This window comes from Harpia harpyja, chromosome 7, assembly GCF_026419915.1.
Source record: "Harpia harpyja isolate bHarHar1 chromosome 7, bHarHar1 primary haplotype, whole genome shotgun sequence".
NCBI lineage: Eukaryota > Metazoa > Chordata > Aves > Accipitriformes > Accipitridae > Harpia > Harpia harpyja.
In genome coordinates, this window is record NC_068946.1 from 6,759,791 (window position 1) to 6,781,062 (window position 21,272).

At 40.4% G+C, this 21,272-nt stretch overlaps 2 protein-coding genes across 9 annotated transcripts in view; both read left to right on the top strand.

Annotated features, from left to right (window-relative positions):
* Window positions 1-131: 131 nt before the first annotated feature.
* On the top strand, window positions 132-18,172 carry TNFRSF1B (TNF receptor superfamily member 1B). 2 transcript variants are annotated; one of them, XM_052792990.1, is made up of 10 exons: window positions 132-233; window positions 7,579-7,681; window positions 10,000-10,128; window positions 11,280-11,429; window positions 12,318-12,411; window positions 12,496-12,689; window positions 13,458-13,532; window positions 14,518-14,555; window positions 15,030-15,300; window positions 15,883-18,172. In XM_052792990.1, the coding sequence occupies exons 1-10, from the start codon at window positions 180-182 to the stop codon at window positions 16,203-16,205; spliced, it is 1,431 nt and encodes a 476-aa protein (XP_052648950.1). In that variant the 5' UTR covers window positions 132-179; the 3' UTR covers window positions 16,206-18,172. The 2 variants fall into 2 exon arrangements, with proteins under 2 accessions (XP_052648950.1, XP_052648951.1); XM_052792991.1 differs by lacking the exon at window positions 13,458-13,532.
* A 363-nt stretch (window positions 18,173-18,535) lies between these two features.
* VPS13D (vacuolar protein sorting 13 homolog D) overlaps window positions 18,536-21,272 on the top strand; it is a 109,623-nt gene continuing 106,886 nt past the window's right edge. For 6 of the 7 annotated variants that reach the window (XM_052792983.1, XM_052792987.1, XM_052792984.1 and 3 more), the window contains exon 1: window positions 18,537-18,693. The gene's annotated coding sequence lies outside the window, so the exon portion shown is untranslated. Of the gene's footprint in view, window positions 18,694-21,272 lie in introns of all 7 variants that reach the window. The other variant, XR_008236049.1, reaches the window with a different exon arrangement.

Below are 21,272 nucleotides of genomic sequence, written 5' to 3' on the forward strand. Positions count from 1 at the left end.
CCGGCCAGCAGCCAACACCGTTATCCAGCCTGGGCAATCGTGGTGAGGCGGACGACTAACGCAGCTCCGCGCTGCCGCCCGCCCTGGGGCGGTGCCCCCCCTCCCCGCCTCGACCTCCCGGGGCCCGGGCGGCCGCCAGCTCCGCTCCGCTCCGCCCCGCGCCCTCACTCGGTGGCGGGATGGGGCCGCGCTGGGCGCTCCTCGCCGCGCTCCTCCACGCCGCGGGCGGCCGGGTGAGTGCGGGGAGCCTGTACGGGGCCGGGGGGAGGCGGGAGGCCCGCCCGTCCGCCGCTCTGCGGTATCGAGCGGCCTTTATCGTTGTATGGTTGCAAAGCGGGAGTGCACCTGGTGTAGTGCAAGGTGTAATGCAAGTGGGCATCGTTCTACTGTCACGCTTGCAGTCCCTTGAGTTACCGGTCTCCCTCTGCTTGTACTGAACTCGGTGGAGCTCTACAGGGGCCTCAAGTCCCACTTCTAGACTTCTTCAAAGCTCATCCTGCTCCCTTTGGCTATGTCGTTATTTCCTGGCTTCCCAAAGCAATGACTAATCGTTTTTCCTGGATTTTCATTGGAAATGTGTTGATTTTTCACGCTTGTTTGAATATTTGCAGAAACTGTGAGGGTCCTAGCAAGTGCAGAGTATAAATCTGTATGTATTTTACACCGTTGTTTAAACAGGAAGCGCTTGTTGTGCTCTGCTGGATCCCTGAAACTATTCCCTATTTACATAGAAAAGCCCTTTAATTTACATCTAAGACCTGATGTGATGCAGCTGTGACTGTTCTCTTTTATATCCAGCTGTACCACTATTTGGCAATGAATGCTTTTAACTGTTTAAACCAAAGAGCTTGATGGGGTCTATTTGACTTTGTGTGTATGCTATACTGGTATATTGATAGCACTTTTCTACCTGATTTTAAGGTGTCCTGAATTGTGATGATAAATACAGAAATGCTGCTGAGATGTCCAGGTCATTGCTTTTTAATGGGATGTGGATGTTGTTTACATGTTTATTTAATCATATTAATTTAGCCTTGATAAGATAAAGGTTCAGTGAAACCACATGAGGATGTCAGAGTGTATATTGAACCTGGAATTACATAATGGTCTTATAAGGAGTACCAGGTGCTATAATGGGTTGATAATTAATTCTTGAAATTAATTCTTTTAACTTCTTCTCACTCATTTTGAATTCAGCCCTGGTTTATAAGGTGATACTATTTTGAACCTGATTTATTGAACACCTTGGAGTGGATAGGGTACAGCAGATAAAGAAGGGAGAGTCTCAGGATTCTGGCAGACCTTACCACCAAAATTTAAGTGTAAAGTTTTGTCATGCTTCTTGCTGAACAAAGGGTTTTGATTTGAAAGGAATTAACTCTCCTCTCACCCTAAATATAATGATGGAAATCATGAAGGAAACTTTCAGCATCACTTTTTGCATTGTGACAAACCAAAGAAAAGTCCATATATAAATTAGAAAAACAAAACTAGTAGTTTCAGAAATACCACATCTGCCACAGAGCTGGAAAAAACCTGCCTCTTATATCAATTTTTAAAAGTGATCAGTTAAAGAAAACTTACTTGATTTTTGAGGGAGAGAAACTGGCAAAGCAATATCTCTTGAGTGACACTATTTTTTGTTTTTTCTCATTCAGCTGAAATTACCTGAAAGCTTCTAGCCTCAGTCCCAGTGTTACTTACAGGAATTGAACATAATTTTTGCCATTTTGAACAACTTAGTCACTAGATATTTTTAATAGAAACTTTCTCAATAGCCTCAAACCTAAATAACTGTCCTTTGCAAAGCAGTGCAGTGTGCTCTGCAGTTTAGTTGCTGATGCGTGCAGAGAAGGTCATCCTCTGGATGCTCCTGAGCGGTTGTAGGGGAATGCTGCTGGTACATGGAAGGTGTGTTGATAACCATGCACATACTCTGAACTGCAAAAGGATGAGCATAAAGGAAATCTTTTGGAAAAATCCCAAAATAAAACTGAGCAGACTGCTCAGATGTCCATGCTTTTTTTATGGTCAGAGCTAGGAGGGCTGTGGGTGACCTGCAGCTTTGTTGTTGTACATATCCACACTTGTGGTTGTTGCATCAAAGTTCATGATGACAGTCTTAACAGAGCATTGCAAAAGCCATCTGTGATACAAGCAACATCATCCCAGGAAAATAATTTGTTTCAAAATATTAGAGAAATGCCAATTCTGGCATTTGGCCTAGATAGAAGACAGTTAGACCCTCTGGCAGTGTTTTTGGCTGGTATACCTGGGGCATCTTGGGGAGGTTCTTCATCTACCATCTTTACACTTAGGGCTCACATAACTTCTCCTTTCCTGCTCTGTTCTCAGTGTTAGGTATCACCCTGTCTCCCTTAGATGCATCTTCTAGGATGTCTGCACGTAAGGTCAAACCTAATGTGGCCAATCCTGACTTGCTGATCCTTTCTTGGGAACTTGCTCATCACCTGCCCTTCTCTGACAGGTGGTGAGGATACAACCTGTCTTCCTGCCTCTCAGGTCTGCAATCTGTTATTCCTCTTGCTTTCACACCTTGTTTGCCTGAGTATATTTGATTTCCACAGGGAAACTGTAGATTTTAAGACTCATCAGCTTTGACGGTGCCTGTTACTGTAAGTGTCAGATCTTGATTTAGTGGATAATATCTTTTATTAGGACAACCTTTGGGAAAACAGACCAACTTTCGGATACATAAGCTTGAAGTTTTGAAACAGAAGAGCTGGTATTCCTGAAAATGTGTATGTTTTTCCAAATACAGATGCACATAATGGACCTGTAATTTTAGATATTTGCAGTAAAGCAGCTTTAAAGAAGCTTTATGGTTTGAGTATAGTTGGTGCAGCCTGATACAACTCCAGCTGATTTTGGCGAGACTTGCTGTTATCTGATAACTAATCTTCAACAGAATTATTTTTGTAAATTACCAGTTTAAATATTTTAAACAGAATTCTGTTTTTTCCTGTCTTCAGCAGGTTTGGTAGCTCAGCAAACGATATTTTTTAACTTCAAGTCCTTTCCGTAGCAACGGATTTTTACATCAGAGTCCTTGGTGACTTCATTGTGGTTTCATATACGTAAAGAACATTACACGCCAGATGTAGTTCCTGTTCAGACTCCTTTGTTTGACAGCTTAAGTTTGAAGAAGGCAACTGTATGAAAAAGAGACCAATAAAAATGTAGACATGTGAGTTAGGATTAAAATATATGCTTAAATATCTTTGTTTAAATGGCCTCCTTGAGTGAAAATGAATGTTATGTAAATGGATTAATATATATTCATCCATTATATTAACATATTTTATTTCTGTTATTGAAGATACTTAAATTTAATTACATATAAAGTCCAAGAATATAGGAACAAGCTGTAAGGCAGGAATTGAAGGAAATTAGGTTCATTATAATTAATATTCAGCACATAGGGAATGCATTACATTGTGACACGCTGTGAGTAGTTGAGACCTGGACTTCCTCGCCAGTAGGTAGAGCCAGGTTGGTGCGTTGGATCAAGCCCTTCTAATTTGACAGAAGTCTGTATCCAAATCTTGTTCTGTAGTTCATGACTCGGGCTCAGCTTTGGTACAGACATGAGGGTCTCAGTTGTGGCTGGCGTCAGTATGACTGTGTGGGAGGGGACAGCCCGCAGGCCCTTTCCCTTCTCTTGTGCTGCTCCACACAGCACAGATACAGCTGCAGGCCTGAAAATCGTGAGATACAGGCATGTTCTCTGCTAGTTTTGTCTTCCAGCGGGTAGGGTATTGGGAATCTTGGAAACAATTGTGCTTGTGCATACGTATTTAGAAGAGTCTGTACTAACCTCTCAACTGGTATGGACACTGCTGTTAGCCCACTCCTCTCCAGTGACAAATTAGGTAACCTAGCTACTGGATGTCTGTAGTGCAGATGGGAAAATGATTCAAACAATGCGGGGACTCTGGAGAGAGAGTCTTGAGTCATTGACTTTTTGCATCTTAGTTATTGCTTAATACACAGGCATTGCAAAAATCTCCCTGGTGAGTTGTGTAGTCAAAGGCAAGCATAGTTTACCCATTTCTGTGCCAGAATATATTGCTTAATTTGATGTGCATAGAGCTAGACTAAATTTCATGTTTAATAATGTTTGCGCCTCTGCTGCTAGATAGATGAGGCATTTTACTTCTACTTGTACCTGTCAAATTAAAAGTCTTCCAAAGTCTTCATTTTGTCTGTATAAATATCTTAAACGTCTGCTGCCATTAGACGCTACTAACTAATCTGAGAAGTTCTAAGGCTATAGTGCAAAAGACGCAACATCAGGTTAGTTTTCCGTCACACAATCTGCTTACAGAAAATCGAATCACAGTAAAAGCAGAAGACAAAATAAGGACTTAGGAGAGATACAAACAGTAACAAAATACAAAGATTGTGGAATAGAATCTGACCCCTACTCGTCAGTCTTTCAGCCCAAAGTAGCCAATGGATCTGGATGCCAGGTACAAATATTGTACTGCCGAGCTTGGACCTTAAAATTGGTGAGATGGTTAGAAAAAGTGTGGTCTTCTTGTAGCCAGGAAATCCAGGAGTTTTATACCTAGTAAGAGGCCTACACTTCCTACAAAGTAGCAGATTTGAGTGCTGGCCTTGACAGCTTTGATTAAGCTAGTTTACATTGGAAGTAACTACTAGAATTAATGGCCTCCTTCCAGTGCAAACAAAGCTGAGCTCATGTGTGTATATAAATTGTACTTAAGGGAGTTACAAGTCCCTTTCAGTTTCCCATAATGTTCTTTGAGGACAGTTGGCAAGAAATTGCCAATTGTATGTCATTGAGAGCCACAGCTCATCAGATAAAATTTCAGGGAGATTGTATCAGACAGTAGAGATATCCTTTCAAGCACAGCTTAAGAGACACAGATGTGAACCCATCAACCAAGAGGTTTTCCTGTGTCTTTAACTTGCAGGGCAGTATTTACAACAGACAATACAGAGGATGAGATAAGAACATTTTTTGCCAGGAAGCCTCACCAGCAGGATAATTTGTGATGCTGTTTATTGTATTTGCTCCTTTTTTTTTTTCCTGTGTCTGCTCTTGCAGTGAAGTTTTATGTTTTAAAAAGACTCTCAAATGCTTGTTTTAATGAAGTTGATCATAGTGACTACAAAAATGTGATGACAACACTTGATCTTCTTTTAATAAACAAGAAAGTAACTTAAATGAAAAGTACTTTTGGTGAGAGCAGAGCCCTTTTCTTCTCCTTTACCAGATTTTAGTGTCAGCTCACATTTGCAAATGGTGTGGTTTATTGTGGCCCATCCTATGAGGGTATAATACCAAGTCCACCATTAACAGTTACTACTGAACCTAGAAGGTATTGAAAAGCCTTGTTTTTATTTTTTAATTATTATGGTTATTATTCTTATTAATAATGATGAAACTGATAATGTTGAAGCCAGCCTCCTTGTTTTGCTTTAAAGTCTTCAATCCTTGTGCAAGCACCCTTTAAATAAGCCTTCTTAACTGGAAATCAAAAGTGGAGGCCAAAGTAGGTTTCGGAGGTATTTGAGGCTGCAGCATGGTTCCTGCAAAACTGGCTTTCTTCTCATCAAAAGACAAAGAGCAGCGTTTGAAAAATGCAGCTTGTGCTCAGCAGCTGTTTCTTACTTCACCTACTCTAGTGTTTAAGATGGAGAATCTTTTTTTTTTTTTTTTTGTCATCCTTCCCCACCCCATCACAGTTTCTAGCCTGTTAAAAGCATCTTTACAAGTTTGTTCTTCAGTTTGCAACTTGACTGTTTCTCATTGATCTGGCTGTGAGAGAATGGGAATGGTATTCGTGACCCATCCCCAGTCTCCCTGGTTTTGAGTCTTTAACTCAACTGACTGATCAGAAGACATCAGAATTGTCCTGATGTCTGGTCAGTGTTACCAGCTTTCACAGTGTTTTAAATGGGAGTGGTGAAACTTCTACTTAAATAGTTTGCTTTCCTTTTTTCTTTTCCGAAATGAATACTGAAACTTAAGAAGGCCTTTCTCTGCCTTCACATTCTCAGGAAAGGTTCTTTTTGACACTGACCGTTGGGTAGATGGGTGAAATCCTGTTTCTGCTATACAGCTAGATAAGAGGTAAATATTTCATGATAAGCTGTATGAGAAAACATTGGGTTCCCTTTAAGCAATTGTTGAGAATGGGAAGTTTTAGTCTACTTTGTCAGTAATATGAAGACACAATAGATAATCAACATGTTTTTTCAGTAAGAAGGAAGGATGTTTTCATTACCGGCCTCCAAAGACTTTGTTCCTGTTTTGATTTCTCTTTTTAATAATACTTTTAAAGTACTTCTCTAAATGTGTGTAGATTATACATGGAGCAATCTCTTCAGACTGCAGAAAACTGAGCAGTGTCACATACTTTTTGAACAGCATCTTTCTGATCTAGCAGGAAACTCCTACGCTTGTACTACCTAACATTAGCCTTTTTCTTTTGAGTGAGTATATTTTTCCCTTTGAAAACAGATGGCAGGTCCTCAAATATTTTGACACTTGTTCATTGAAGTCATTGAGCTGTGCTGACTGGTGTGAGTTGAAAATTAGGTGCACTGTATTTCATGACTTTCTTATGCATTCGACCTGCCATATGAGGTAGGTTTTTTATTTTCATTTAAGTCTTGTAGACAGTTGCTCCTTTTCAGAAGCAGCAGTGCAGTTTTTGGAGACATCATTTTCAAAACATCAAGGCCTTTCTCATTCAGAAAGGAATCATAAAGTATCTGGAATGATAAAAGCCTTTTTTCCTTTCCTTTGGTGAAACAGTTCTAATGGTACAGGTTCTTTGGCTGACGGGATGGGTTATCTTAGCTGGATATTGCATGGGTGTAAGCGAGGACGAAATGAACTAAGCACAATAGAGAATTGAGCTTAGTGTCCTATGTCCTTTGCACCCACTGATGAAAACAGAAAGATTCCTTCAAGCATTGCAGTAGTGCTAGACCCACAGCTCCCTCTTCCACCAGCTCAAGAGGCCCGAAGGAATTAATAAGTAGCAAAGTCAATATTATCGTTTTCAAATAGGGCTCTAAGTGTGTATAGGAAGTTGACCTACTGAGTAAGAAGGTATCATTTTTAACATAGCCACTTTGCAGAAGATGCTTCTCCCCACAAACCAACAGTAAGAATTCAGGTTTCACTGGCGTTTTGTCAAAGGTTGTTTGAATCATGGCAACTGAGAAGCGGTACTTAGCCCTTTGGTTTGGGGGGTGCAGTAGTGACCAGGTGTGATGCTAATCCCATAGTTCCATTGCATTCTTTTGAACATAAAACCTGGAGAAATCACTTTGTTCATTGTGACAGATCTTTGAAAAACAGAGTAACCTCTAAATAGTCTCAAGTAGCTTATAAGATGTGCATTCTCCTTCAACTTTTTGGCATCTGCTGCTTTGTGTTTCATCAGGCCTACATCAGTGCCTTGGGAAGGAAGGTGGTTATAATTGCACTGACCTTTAAGTGTTTGTCTCTTTTGAATGTCTACTTTAGGGTCAGAATGGACTTGTGACTTATGATTTCCCATTAATTTCTCCTAGGAATATTCATTGCCTTATACACCACAGTTTGCACAATGCAAAGATCCCAGCACTGAATTCTATGAAGAAGGACTTAATAAATGTTGCAGCCAGTGCCCTCCGGGTAGGTTATAATTCAAACTATTGCTTTACGCAGCCAAATTCAGTCAATTTTCAGATGAGCGTAGTACATTTTGATTATTTATACATCTGAAGAGCATTGCATTTTTGCTGTTGTAATGCACTCTAGCTGGAAGACAATAAAATGCTGTCACTGGGTGGGCAGCTACAGATTCTGTCCTGTGACTTAGTGCATGTTTGCTTCTGCACAAATCCTGTTTTTAAAACAAGAATAAAGCAAGATGTCCTTAGCAACATTTAAATGATATAATGACAAGACTGTAAAAATATCTGCAAAAAAGACACATTGTTCATCAGAATTGGAATTCTCTTACAAGGTTAACCTGGCTGGGGCTTATCAGGAGGTAGGCTGATGAGCTCTTGTAAGCACAGTTTTGTGCTGAGCTCTTGTAAGCACAACTTTGCGTGGTGTTTAAAGTATTAAAGTATTTTTAAGTGAACATTGAGTGGGGAGCAACAGCTCACTAAGGGAATTATAAAAATTAGGGAATACATGTCAGACCCAGCCCACTAATAACAAATATATTGTAAAACAGGGCATGAGGTAGAGCTTAGTTTCTGTACTTTGATAATATCACTTATATAAGGGGCTTTCCATTGGTCAGGTTGATCTATAATTGCTCATTAAGGGAGTTTTGTTGTCTTTTACTGTAAATCAGACACTGCAGACCACTATCAGAGACTGAGTACAAGACCACAGAAACTGTCTGCTTTGAGTTGTCATGTCTTACACTCCAGTGATAATTATTAGTGATCTTTTGCTAGCAAAAATTGTCGACTGCAGAAAGGTGGGTGTGCGGGTTTGGTTTTTTTGGGGAGGTAGTAGTGCCATTTGGATGTTTTAATAATAGAGGTTTTTTAACAAGTTGTCATTATATTATTATATTAACCCAGCAAAAAACTGCCTTTTTTTCTTATTACATGCTGAGCAAACAAAATCTGTCTCCAGAAATGCTGAGTTGCAGTCAGAGACATCCGGAAGTTTAAGCAGGAAATCAGTATATGCTGAAGCAGCCACAGTTGATTGAATTAACCGAAAATGTCTAGGTAGATCTGTCAAACTTCCTTTGTTAAAAACACAACGAATGAAAGATGATAATTCATAGGTAAAACCTTCTTCTGTTGTGGTATGTACTGTTCAGTCTATTTCTCCTTAATTTTAATTTTTCAGAATAACAAACTGGACAAGTTGTAGGAAGTATAAAATCTTTATTTTTCTTATGATGAATTTGAATTTTTTTACTATAACTTATCAAAAATTGAAGCCTAAATCATTAGCAGGATGTGGGAGGCAGAATTTTAAGCTTCAAGTAAGTATATGATAAAACAAAGTCTTTGGGAAGAATTCCTATGGCTCACCTGCAGGGCCCCTTCTTTTGGAGAACAAAGATTCTCCAAGCAGCTCCAAAGACTTTCTCAGTGTTACTCCTGCTTTCTGAGTATATTTTCCAGGATATTTCTGTACAGGATATGAGACATTGACTTTAATCATCATCTTCCTTTCAAGCAAGGGGGAAATGACAACTGAGGTGTTTTCCTTTCTCCAAAATGGATATGTTGGAGCTCATATTTACTTATTTCCACCACTGCACTGAACCCTGTTGTTGGTGAGAAGCATTGGAGAAACTACCTTTGATAGCTTTTGATTTTGTCTGGAGTGCCAGTAGCTTTAGAAACTTGTTGGTTTGATCTGTTAGGGCTGGCTGATGATCTTAGGGCTGGCTGAAGACGTGAAGGAAAAAGGGTGAGCTCATGTCCTTTCAGTAGTGACAAGCAGTGAAGTTCTAATTCAAGTCTGTTTGTGATAATACCTTATTATGCCTTCTTCACTTGGTGCCTGTAAAGGTAGTAAGGGCCTCACCCAGACGCGTCATTCTAGCACATGCCTGACGTACGGCCTGAAACACCATCCTGTGTTTCACCACAAAACACAGCTTCTATGAGGGTAAAAAGTTTGGTTTATGTGCTGTGATAGCTGCATCTAAGTATATGCTGAGGGGTTTTGTTCAGGATTGAGGCTGCCTTGTTTTGAACATAGCTGGAATTCACTGAACTGAATGTAGGAATAGGGGTCAAACATGAATAATGTAAAAGAAATCAGAGTTTCTCTGTATATACTCGCAGTCCTCCTTTAAATCAATACTTACTTGGTATATGTTACCAATCTGGTAGCGGCAATGAAGGGAAGGTGTTTCTACAGCTAAGAATGAAACTTACCTTAAACAATTCCTAGTGTTCTTTTCCAATGAGATGTTTTCTCTGTTTTGTTTTGTTTTGGGGTTTGTTTTTTTTTTTTAATAGGTCAATATAAGGCAGAGAGCTGCAGTCACACTGCGGACACAAAGTGCAGTCCCTGTAGACCTAACACATATACAGCAATCTGGAATCGGTCTCCTCAGTGCTTTGCCTGCTCACCACCCTGCAGGAAAGGTAGGCTTGAATTATTAAAGAGGCCTTTGTGAGTTTAACAGCGTGCTCAAAGAGTACGCTTGGTTTAACCTAGTCTTTTCTCCTAAGAAAACTGGGAGGTTTTGTCTATCACTTGTACAGTCCCATTCTCATGCTTTTGGTCCTCACAAGATTTGGGTAGAGGAATCAGGGAAAAGTCTTGCAGGGGGCCCTGCCCCTTTTTCTCCCTAAGTCCTAAAAATGTGACACCAATCTTTTATTCTTGGAAACTAAGGCACTGCGTCACTAAAATAGATCCAAATGTCATCGGTAGAATAACTTCCTCCTTATACTCTCCAGCCAAGGGAGATTAAGACCTGACTTACATAGGGTTAAATGGATAAATTACATTTCCAGCATCCAGTCATTTCTCAGTTTGTCTGCTGAACTGACAACAGCAAACACCAGTTGTGATATTCTTATATTATTTTATTTCTTTTGCAAAGCAGCATAGTCAGCGAGAGCACACTGGTTCAGTTTGTTAAAGCAGCTTAACAGTTTGTAAGGTAGTACATTGGACCAACATCTGTACGTTGGTCTAATAGATCACGTGCATTAACATATTCAGTCATACTGTTGCCCATCACTTCTAATGGAAACTGGTGTAGAAAATTATCTACTTGACTCACTGGCAAGTAAGTTTTAAGGATACAGTCTAAGTTGTTCAAAGGACCTTTGATCTCATCTAAATAGATAATCCTACAAAGCTGGTTAATTACAGTATGAAAATGTCTGTAATAAGGTCTCCAATCACTTTAAATACAGTTGCATGATCTGCATAGACTACAAATCTTAGTGTGGCCCCCAGATACCACAGTGGTGAACACAGGTAACACAAATGTGCATATTTATGGTTACGATACAATATAATGCAACTGCAGGTACAGAGTTTCAAGTGTGCATTCTACAAATGCAAATTTCTGCTTTCCTAGAGAGAGAGAGGAAACTCTTCTGAAAATGTAGATGTTGGGGCATATAATGTATTTGTTTTATGATGGTATACTAGCCAGAAGCTGCAAAATTGTCTTCAGTTTGTGGTATGTGAACATCACCTCATATTCAGCTGAAACATTGCAGGCTATGATTTTAAGTGTTGCTAATGACATCTTGCTTTATTCTTGTTTTAAAAACAGGATTTGTGCAGAATCAAACGTGCACTACGTCACAGGACAGAATCTGTAGCTGCCCACCCAATGAGTACTGCATTTCGAAAATATATGACTCCTGCAAAATATGTAAAGTGCATAAAAAATGTGGAAAAGGTTACCGAGTTTCCAGAAGAGGTAATTTAATTCTGAACACTCTACACACAAAATAGTTTTACTGTATGAAGAGGGTTATTTTTTGCATTAATAGTCCATAAATATTTCTGAATCTGCCTCCAACTCAGTAAATTACAGGAATATAGTCCTTTAATTCCCTACAGTTAGGCATTCTTTTTAGTGCAAGCATTATCTTAGCAAGTAGGCAGTAACTACAGCAACAGTATTCTCAAGAGGCATAACCAAAGGGACAACATGTTGCATTATTTTACTACCATATATCAGAAAGTTCCCCAATCCAGCTTAATCTTCCTTTGTTTTGCTCTACTGTGTGATTTATTCTATACAAGTGACTCAGATTCGAGACCACTTAATTCCTCCTTACATCCTTGAAACAGGGCTTCAGGTTGAATTTTGGTTACAGTAAATAATGATGACTCTATGCTGTCCTGCAGAATTAATCTGTTTTTATTAGATGATGAAATTCACCACTCTGATAATGTAGCTGTCTCAAGACGATAATATTCAAAGAGGTGGAACACTGAGTATTTTTAAGAAATTAAGAATCATTTGAAAAGATACAGAACTCCAACAGAATGGAATAGGGGGTCAATCTGTCAGGGACTAGTGAAAAAGCTCAACTTTGTCTGCAGTACCACATTTTAACCTTTTTGTGGATTTTTACAGTCTTTGAGAAAGACAGGCTATCAAGGGCACCAAACTAACAGCCGATTAATCTTCTGATTTGTGTTCGGGTTGGGTGTTTCAAATTAATCTCTTATATGACAGTTAAAGACTGTATTTTGTGTACTGCATCTGTATCACTTCCAGGATCTGTACTGCAGACCTTGATTATTCATTCTTGTTTCTCACTAGATGACTAACTGGAGTTTTTCTGTTTGTTTAAAGGGACAGATAGCACAGATACAGAATGTAAACCTTGTCCTCCTGGCACTTTTTCACATGAGGAATCTTACGATACCAGCTGTATGCCACATACAGTGTAAGCCAGTGTTTCTGTCTAATAGCAACCTTAACTGTGCACAGGGTTGCTTTCTTTCCTAACTTCTCTTTTTGTTTCTCGCAGTTGTAAATCAGTGGCTATTCCGGGAAACAGCATGAATGACACTGTTTGCAGTGACTCAGGAACAGCAGTTGCCACAGTTCTACCTCACACTATTTTGAACCTGCTCCTGACCCAAAGCTCGGCTTCCAGCAAACCTGAAATAATAACTCGACCTGTCATTTTAAACTCTGTACCTGAAATGTCTCACATAATCGGTGAGCTACTAACTCATTTAAAGTCATTTGTGTCTGGCTAGGAAGCAAGTTTTTATTTAGTTCTCAGTTTCTTTCCAAGACCTGTACCCAAACAGAACCTCAGAAGACCTGAATTAATTCAGTATGACAATGTTTGTAGTGAGTTGTATAATATTTACCTATGTTTCTGCGCTACCCTAGTGCATTCTACAGTCCTTGTAATTCTGGAAAGATTTCTAAAAAGTCCCAAACTAGATTATACAAGGCATTTCCTGAGAATTGCTACTATGAAGGAGGTGGGTGAAGGTCATATCTTAGATTCTGGACTAGGCAAACTTGAATTCTTCATAAACCTCCTGGTGAGAGGTCTTTGGAGACTTCTGGCAGCCTTTCCTGTGACGGGAAGTCCTTATAGCATGCAGAAGTGCACATGTATTCTCTCCTGTACACAACCTATCCAGAAGGCATATATGTATAGGAGCATTCTGGGCTGTCTGGCCTTGTATTTAACAAACTGTTGCTAGCCTAAAGAGATATCTTTTGTGACTGAGGCCAAAAGTCTGTCCTCACTTTTCAGGACAGGAAAATTCAATTTTATGAAGAGCTGGAGACTCAAATGAGACCTTGGTATCTGACAATAGAGGCATCAAATGTGAATGTCAGACACACCTGATACTTGTAAATTTAGCTTTTGTAGCCATGGACAGAAACTACAAAACTACCTCTTTCTAATTAGGTCCTTTGTCAGGTCAACCTGCTAAATAATTTATCTTTTTTATTTATTTTCAGGAGCAGTAGCAGGTCCATTGTTATTGGTCCTGATAATCAGTATTTTGGGGTATTGCTTAGTCTCCAAAAAAAAAGGTAAGATTCATGAAGTGAAAACAAGCAGATCTGTAAATATTGGGAAAAGTGTCATCTTATTTCCTACCAAGTTGAGCCTAGTGGTTGACTGACGTTAGTATCTTAGAAGATGCTAGCTCTCTTTGAAGCTTTTCTTGTGGCTGGATATGGATGAAATATCACCAACGTGGAGGTTCTTTGGTGTCTAATAATGCATGAGTTAATTTACATTTTTTTCAAGGGGACAAAGAGATGATTTACAGGTTTCTGCCTCACTAGCCGGCAACCTATAGCTTCTTGAAACCCTGAGGAGCTTTTGACACCATTCCTCTGTTACATTGGGGTGAAATTGGCAAAAAGGTTCAAAGGTCAATAGAAGAGAGACTAAGAGAAAACTCATGCAGATAAGCTTGATCACATAAGCTTTGCAGCTACAGAAAAATAGAATTAAAAAAATACTCCAGGAATTCTGTATGTATTTAGAGTAAAAAATATCGTTATTAAATCACATGGGGTGAAATTAATCTCAATACAGGGGTACAGTGAGGCAAATGTCCCATTCAAATCTCTCTTGTTCCTCAGATTTTAGATAATTGTCTAAACATACAACATTCTAGTGCAGTTGGACAACCGTACAACAGTTGTGCTCCTTCTGGAGCTTGTTAAATATTTCGTACTTCATCATTTAAATATTAGACATTATAAAATGTTATCATTAAACAGTCACGACCATAGTTTATTGTCATCCATACCTTTTCTCACTGACACTATACTAGAAAAATTATTAATTCATGCAGAGGGTCCTCTTTGCTTGCTGGCTAGATTTGTCACCTTACAAAATTAATAACTGTAGCTTTCAACTAATGTAGTATTAGGTGTAGGTGTAATAAATGTACATTTGGAGTTTATTCCAGGAACAGAGGATATCACTCAGACAAGTTAAGAGAGCAGCTTTTGCAACTGAAACAAATTTGGGTGCTAATGAACTGTCTTTCCTCACTTGCAGCCCTTGTATACTCTCCAACAAGAACAGAAGCAGATTCGGTGAGTGTCACTCCTTCCTTTCCATCTTTTCCATTTCTTTAAAAGTTATATAGAAATCATGCAGTCTTACCTAACTACAAGTACCAGAAAACTGCACGGCAGAAAGACAACTGGAGTGAGAATAGGATGGTTTGGTCCCCAAGCTAGATGGCAAGATGTACCTTACATAACCCACATAATGTACCATCCTCACTTTATGTTAGGCTGTATTAGCAATAAAACAGAGGTGTGGTTCAGAAGACCAGATTTTTGAGCCTTTGTTCCCTAGGTAATCAGTGAAGTACTGTAGGTGCCTTCAGGAGACAGCTTCACTTTGTTGAACGCCTAATGAACTGGTACGAATTTTACTTACTATGCAGTCACTACGCAAATGGCAATTATCTGTGGTTTCTTTAGCTGCCTAAGTACTGACCAGTTCTTTTTTAGTGTTTTCTAAAAAGACTAATGTTTTGCATTTCTCTGCAAATCTTCCAGCCTTTTTCCCCTACAGAAAAGCAGTGTGACAAAAAAGTAAGAAATACAGGATCGCAGAACTCCAGCAGTTCTGAACAGGAGGAACAGCATCTCTTGGAAACTTCTGAGTCCAGCAGTAGCTCCCTGAATAATCCAACTGGATCTGCAAGAGTCAGTGTGAGAAGCAACAAGAACAATGAAAAGAAAGAAACACAAGGATTTCAGCAGCAACATTCAGCTGCAGAAGGTTGTAAGCTTTACAGCGGAGACAGACACAACTCTGCGAGTTCAGGTAAGAATGTATCAGAACGATCCAGAACCTCTTGGATTTTGATTATCAATTATGAGTCTTTTTAGAAGAAGTTTATGGGGCAGGGTAAAAGATCAGACTCTTGTTCAGCAGAGAGAGTATTTAGTAACTTTTGAAAAGAAAAAGCGATTGTTTTAAGTTGTCAGCCTGAGACAGTAAAGAGTGTCCTCAATGGAGAAAAAGTTATTTGCAGACTAGGCAGATCAGTGTGATGGTAGGCAGTTACCTGTGAGTGGGAGTAAGAGCCAAAGGGAGCAGTAAGAAAAGAGCATAATCAAAAGCATCTGAAATGCCAACAGATGGATAGGAAGTTAGCTGTTATCCGGGGCTCTGTATTAATTTTTATGGCTTTTTTATTTCTGGGATGACACGTGGATTTTATGGTACCAAAAAACCCCTAAAATGTTACAGAACCAACTCCACGAGCTTGCCTAAATTAAGTGAAGCAAGAAGATATTTAGTGTCTATTTTAACTTTTAAGTCAAAGAACTGGATAAAGAATCCAACTGTCCTTTTCTGGGTTTCATTCTTCCATGTTTAATGTGTTTTCTGTTTATTTGACAGAACATTCTGGTAATGGAGGAACGCAGGTGAATGTGACTTGTATTGTTAAAGTATGTAGTCCAGACTGCAGTTCCCAGTTGCCAGAACAGACTAGTTCAACTAGCATGGATTATGGAAACACTCCCTATTATTCCCCAACAGGGGAAGAAATTCCCCTTTCAAAAGAAGAAAACCCCTTGAAAAAAGAAACTGAAATTAAGAGCTCAGTGGAAAACGAGGACAATTTACTTCAAGACTTACTTTCAGAAGAAAAGAAGTTTCCTCTGGGTATTCAAGATGCGGGGATGAAAACCAGTCAAAGGAAATTGCAGATCATATACTGATTGACTAATAAAATTAGCCAAACAACGCCGTATCTTCTGAAATAAACATTATCTTAAATGTAGCATTCCTGCAGAGACTTGAAATTTCAGATGAATATAGACACTGATGCTTTAGAGGCTTTTAATCTCTTGTCAGCTTTGAGAGTCAAAGGATGATCTTTGCAGTTTAAAAAAATTTGAATGCTTTTTCTTTTAAACTGAATGGCCAACTCCTCCCTTTCTTGTGTGATACCCCAGAGAGACCTTTACCAGATTTGAAAAGGAACATTTTTCTAACTTTATGCCATCGATTTATCTGCTGAGACTTCTTGTGATGATAATTTGGGTTCAGGTATGCCACCTGTCAAGAAGATGTCTGTGACTAGCTCTTCTGGAGTTAATTTACTGGAGATAATTAACTGGAGTTAAAACTGGAGTTAAATTATCATTCATTCGATGCTAATGAATTATCCATTTTATTTCCTATCCCCTATCTTCATGGACATACTTTCCCTCATCCTCATGGATATTTCTTTTATTATTACAGTTTGCTTTTGCTCATTATTGGACCAAACTTCTCAAATCAACCTTAAGTATATGGAGGAGTGAAACCTTTTACAGGAGCTTTTTTTACTAGATTACAACTATCATGTCTAAACAATAGCATCTCATTAGCTGTACATAGTTCATTTTATTTTAGAAAGAAAATCTAGATTAAATAGTTGTTATCTTAGAGTAGGAAATAAGTTCCTTTTATTGACAAAGTTTGTCATCTTTGTGTCCTGGTTGATTTAATATAGTTTCCTGATTGATTCTCACCTCATTTTTGAGGTTAACCACAACCCCAAAATATTTTTCTCTATGTTCCAGTGAATATTAGAGAAGATCCATGTCAGATATGCCAGATAGCTCATGCCTATTGACCTCAGGAAGAGGACTCTCTCTGGATGATTGCATAGCATAATCTGTAAAAAGTGGAATTGACTCAAACCTCAGAACCAGAAAATCCTGTTGTCCTTCACTTCTTGCGTGATGCTGAACATCCAGCCACCTCTTACAGAAAATTAGTAGAGGTTTTCCTTGAATCAAGTGGGAGTCTTTTGGTTTTGGAAGTCAATCTTTAGGATCTCATTTCCCATAATTATATTTTACGTGTGTGACTTAACCGACAATTGTGGCGTCTGTATTCAACCAGAATTTGCAATATGGTGTCTGAGTTACATTTGAGTGAAGTCATACAGTAGGCATCTTTTTTCTTTCATGCCATGAGAACATACTGTTGGACTAGATGATCACTGTACTTCCCTTCCAACTGAACTGTTCTATTCTACCTCAAGAGAAACTATATCTAGTAGTTATTTCTGAGGCCTTAGATTGAAAAAGGGTATTTTGGAATGGCATTTATTCTACAGCTACAGAAGAGATACAGATTTTAAAAATACAAATTTTCAACTTCCACAAAAGCTATGAGGTTTACTAATGTTATTTCTGGAACGGAGAACTGGCAAACAGGTCTTTAATTCTACTATGAGAAACCTGTTACAACTGTGTATTAAACTTGTACTTGAAGCTAGTTTTCAGAAAAGACTTTGAAAATGGGCACACTGGAACTATTACAAAACTGAAGGATTTAGGCAAGAAAAGAACCTAATTTTATACAGCGCTTTGAACCTCTTGCACTGTAGTATTTTCATGTCTTGTTCGTCAGGTCCCAGTATTGGGACCAGACTGAAGCAGCGGTGGAAGATTTTTGAAGAAGTTTAAAAAACGTTAAAAAGGAAGATCATGTTACAGCATTTAATTTACTGGGTTTTCAAATTAAGGAGCTGTGTGATGGAATGAAAATCCAAGTTTTATGTTTAAGTGGGAAAGATGCGCTTGTATTTGCTTATAAAAAGTAAAAAAAAAAAAAAAGCCTGCATTTTTGCAAGTACATGTATCTTCAAGTTCCCTGACCTCTTCATTAAACAAAATTCTAATTTCTAGAATGGGTTCTTTAATTCCATAGGTTAAGCTGCTGCTTTACAACCAATTTTATTTCCTCCTGACTACAGGAGGCCGGATCCCCTGCAGCCTGTGCATGAAGAGGACTCTAATCAACAACCACCGCTCTTTCGCTTCAGCGTCGGCGAATGCGGTCATCGTCTTGGCCTCCAGCCTGGGCAAACCGGCCTTTGACGCTTTTACGAGCCGAAAAGCTGTGCTTACTGCCACTTACTCGACGCCACGGCGGTTGTCAGGGCCCCTCCGTAAGGATCCCGGCCCAGGCTTCATTCACGCAGCCGCCGGCGGGACGTTCGCCCCCCTCAGCCCCGCGCTCCGGGGCGGGGCGAGAGCGGCATGGCGCCGCCCCGGCCCGGCTCCGCCTCGAAGAGGCGAGGGAGGCGCACATCGATAGCTCGGCGCTCCCCTACCCAGGCGTCCCTCCGTCGGTTGGCTCGGGATCGATTGGCGTGCGGCCCGCCGACCCCGCGCACCATCGAGGAGGCGGCCGCCACCGGGAGCCCAGGTGGGTACCGGCGGGCTGGGGGCGCGGGGCGGCGCCGGGCCCCGGTCGTCCTTTCCTCCTGCGTCAGCCTGCGCTCCGAACTCGACGGCGGCTGCATGGCGCGGGCCCGGCCCTGAGGGGCCCCTCCCTGCCTCACGCCCCTCGCGGGGCTCCGCCCCGCCGTCCCGGCCCCCGGAGGGGGGCGAAGGGCAGCCGCGCAGTCCCTTGTCCCTGCGCCTCGGGGCCGGGGCCGCGGAGGGGAGCGCGTCCCCCCCACTCCCCGCGCCGGGGCTCTGCGTGGGGGCTCCGCCCTCAGCCTCGCGGCCGGGCCTTCAGGGTGTCCCTCAGCCGCCCGCCCCGCCTGGCGCTCGCCGTTTGCCCCCGGCCTCTCCGTGGCTTTCTCCGGGCTCTCTGCGGCCGCCTCAGGGCAAGGTGACCTTTCACTTCGTCTCCGACAGGCGTTGCGTGCCAACAGGTCTCCTCGCTTGCCTGTCTCCTCCTCCTCCGCGCGATATGTTTGCTTGCGTGGAGAGAGAGGAGGGAGAGTGTCCTGAAGGCTTCTCCCCGCCCTTTTTTTGTGTAACCGGGCGCTGAGTAAAATGCCCCCCTCCGCCATGCACGGGCAGGAAACATCATCGCAGGTCGCTTTCCTCCTTGCCGCGCAGCTTTCGAGCTGCCCGTTGCACCGCTCTTCTGGGCCTGCCTCGTCCTCCCTGTTGGAAAAATTACATCTTTTTCCAGAAAAAGTGAGCCAGCTTTGAGCGAGGTCCCGGTTTGGGCTTTGGTTCTCATCCTGATAAGCGCTTACTGTTCCTTTTTCACTGTGTATGTTAAGAAAATAAAAACATTGCCATGGAAAATAAGTGTCTTGTTTTTCTTTCCAGTGGCACGGCAGTGGACTAGAAAGTTACAAATGTGAAAACATTTGAAAGATTCCTAAAACAGTTATTTACATTCCACAAGTTTAGGTTAAGGAGGTGATTTACTTTATTTACAGTTCTTATGACTTCAGGCATGGAATTGTTCATGCGCCGGAGGTTTTCAGTCACTGGGATGCTAACCTGTTCCGTGCTTCTGAATATTTCTTAAAGATCTTTCCTCTGATTTGGTTTCTAACAGCTGTAGATTTTTTTCTTTAATTTACTTATTTTTTCAGGGTAACATGACAAGAATTACTGTATTTGCTTTTGTTTGAAGTCCACCTTTCTTGACAATTTTACTAGAATAAAAACCTATAATATAAGGTGGTGGCAGCACCATTTGTATGAATGCTTGGTCCTTATTATGTGGAGTACCACTGTTGTTTTTGAAAAATGCTGAGAAATTTTACGAAGATAAAAATGTTAAATGTGTTTAATGTGAAGATACGCTTTATTTGAATGTAACTTCCCTATGTTGTTTATGATGTTTGTGTTTCATTCTGCATGACAGCTTAGTTTCACTGTTCAGCCTTTAGAAGAAGCTTTTCCTTATTTGCTTAATTCTGTTTATTTTATTTAACTGTATTAGTTAAATGTTTTCACTGGCTTTTTTTTAAAGAAATAAAGGCTTAAATGTGGGTGCCTAAAATCAAGCAAACCTAATTAGGGGAAAACCCTGAATCTTAATATGAAATTTAAAAGGTAACTCTTGAAGCAATTTTTCATTGTTTTCTTGTATTGTCAGTTGTAAATAAGTCTGACGTATCTTGCTTTTCTGCTCTGTAGAACTCAATCTTACGTACACTGGTTTGGGGAGGTATGTGGGATTAGGAGACTTTTCTAAACACAGAACTAATACATTTGCTGCGTTGTACCCACAAGATACGACCTGCGTGCTTTTTTTTCCTTACTGTAATAACATGCTCGATTCTCCCCTTGCAGAAGCTAATAGTGGTTTTGCAATTCACTGGTTAAAAACTTGAACAGGGACTTAGGGGTTTTGATGGTCTGATTACCACATAAGTTGAAACAGAAATGGCTGGAGAAGAGTATGAAGGGAAGCGCTTACATGTATGACCAGTGTTGCTTCTCTAATGTAGCTTTTGTTTCCTCCTTGATGCAGTAATCTGTGCTATCTCTTTGAAAACCTATTAGAGTAACTGTTGATGAGCTGTTTATGAGGCTTGTATCTTATTACTTCCCACACATACACTCCTCCCAAAAAAGGGGTTTGGGTAGTGTGAGTTGTTTCACAGATGTTATGTAAGAATTCTACAGAAATACAGTTGAAGACTCTGGGCTGTCACTTCAGACCAGGCTTCCAAAACCAGAATGCTGGCAGCTTGAAGAAAATACTGGGAGCAGAAGTTGAGGAGGCCAGTGCAAAACGGCTTCAGTCAACATGGAATTTTAGTCTTCCCTTTTCTGGAAGAGGATTGTAGATAGACCTTGCTGATTATTGCAACAGAATGTGGTGTTTTGATTAGAAAAAGGATGGAAAGATGAACTTAATTTGCAAATGGGAGTGGTCTATAATCATCAAAGGTCTATATGAAACTCTGATTTGAGGCTTAAATGGTATAGCAGAAAGCATTTTTTTAAGGTAGAAATCGGGCTTAGTGTTTTTACTGCTTTTTAGATTGATTACAGTGATAGCAGTATGTCAGCTCTACTGAGAGT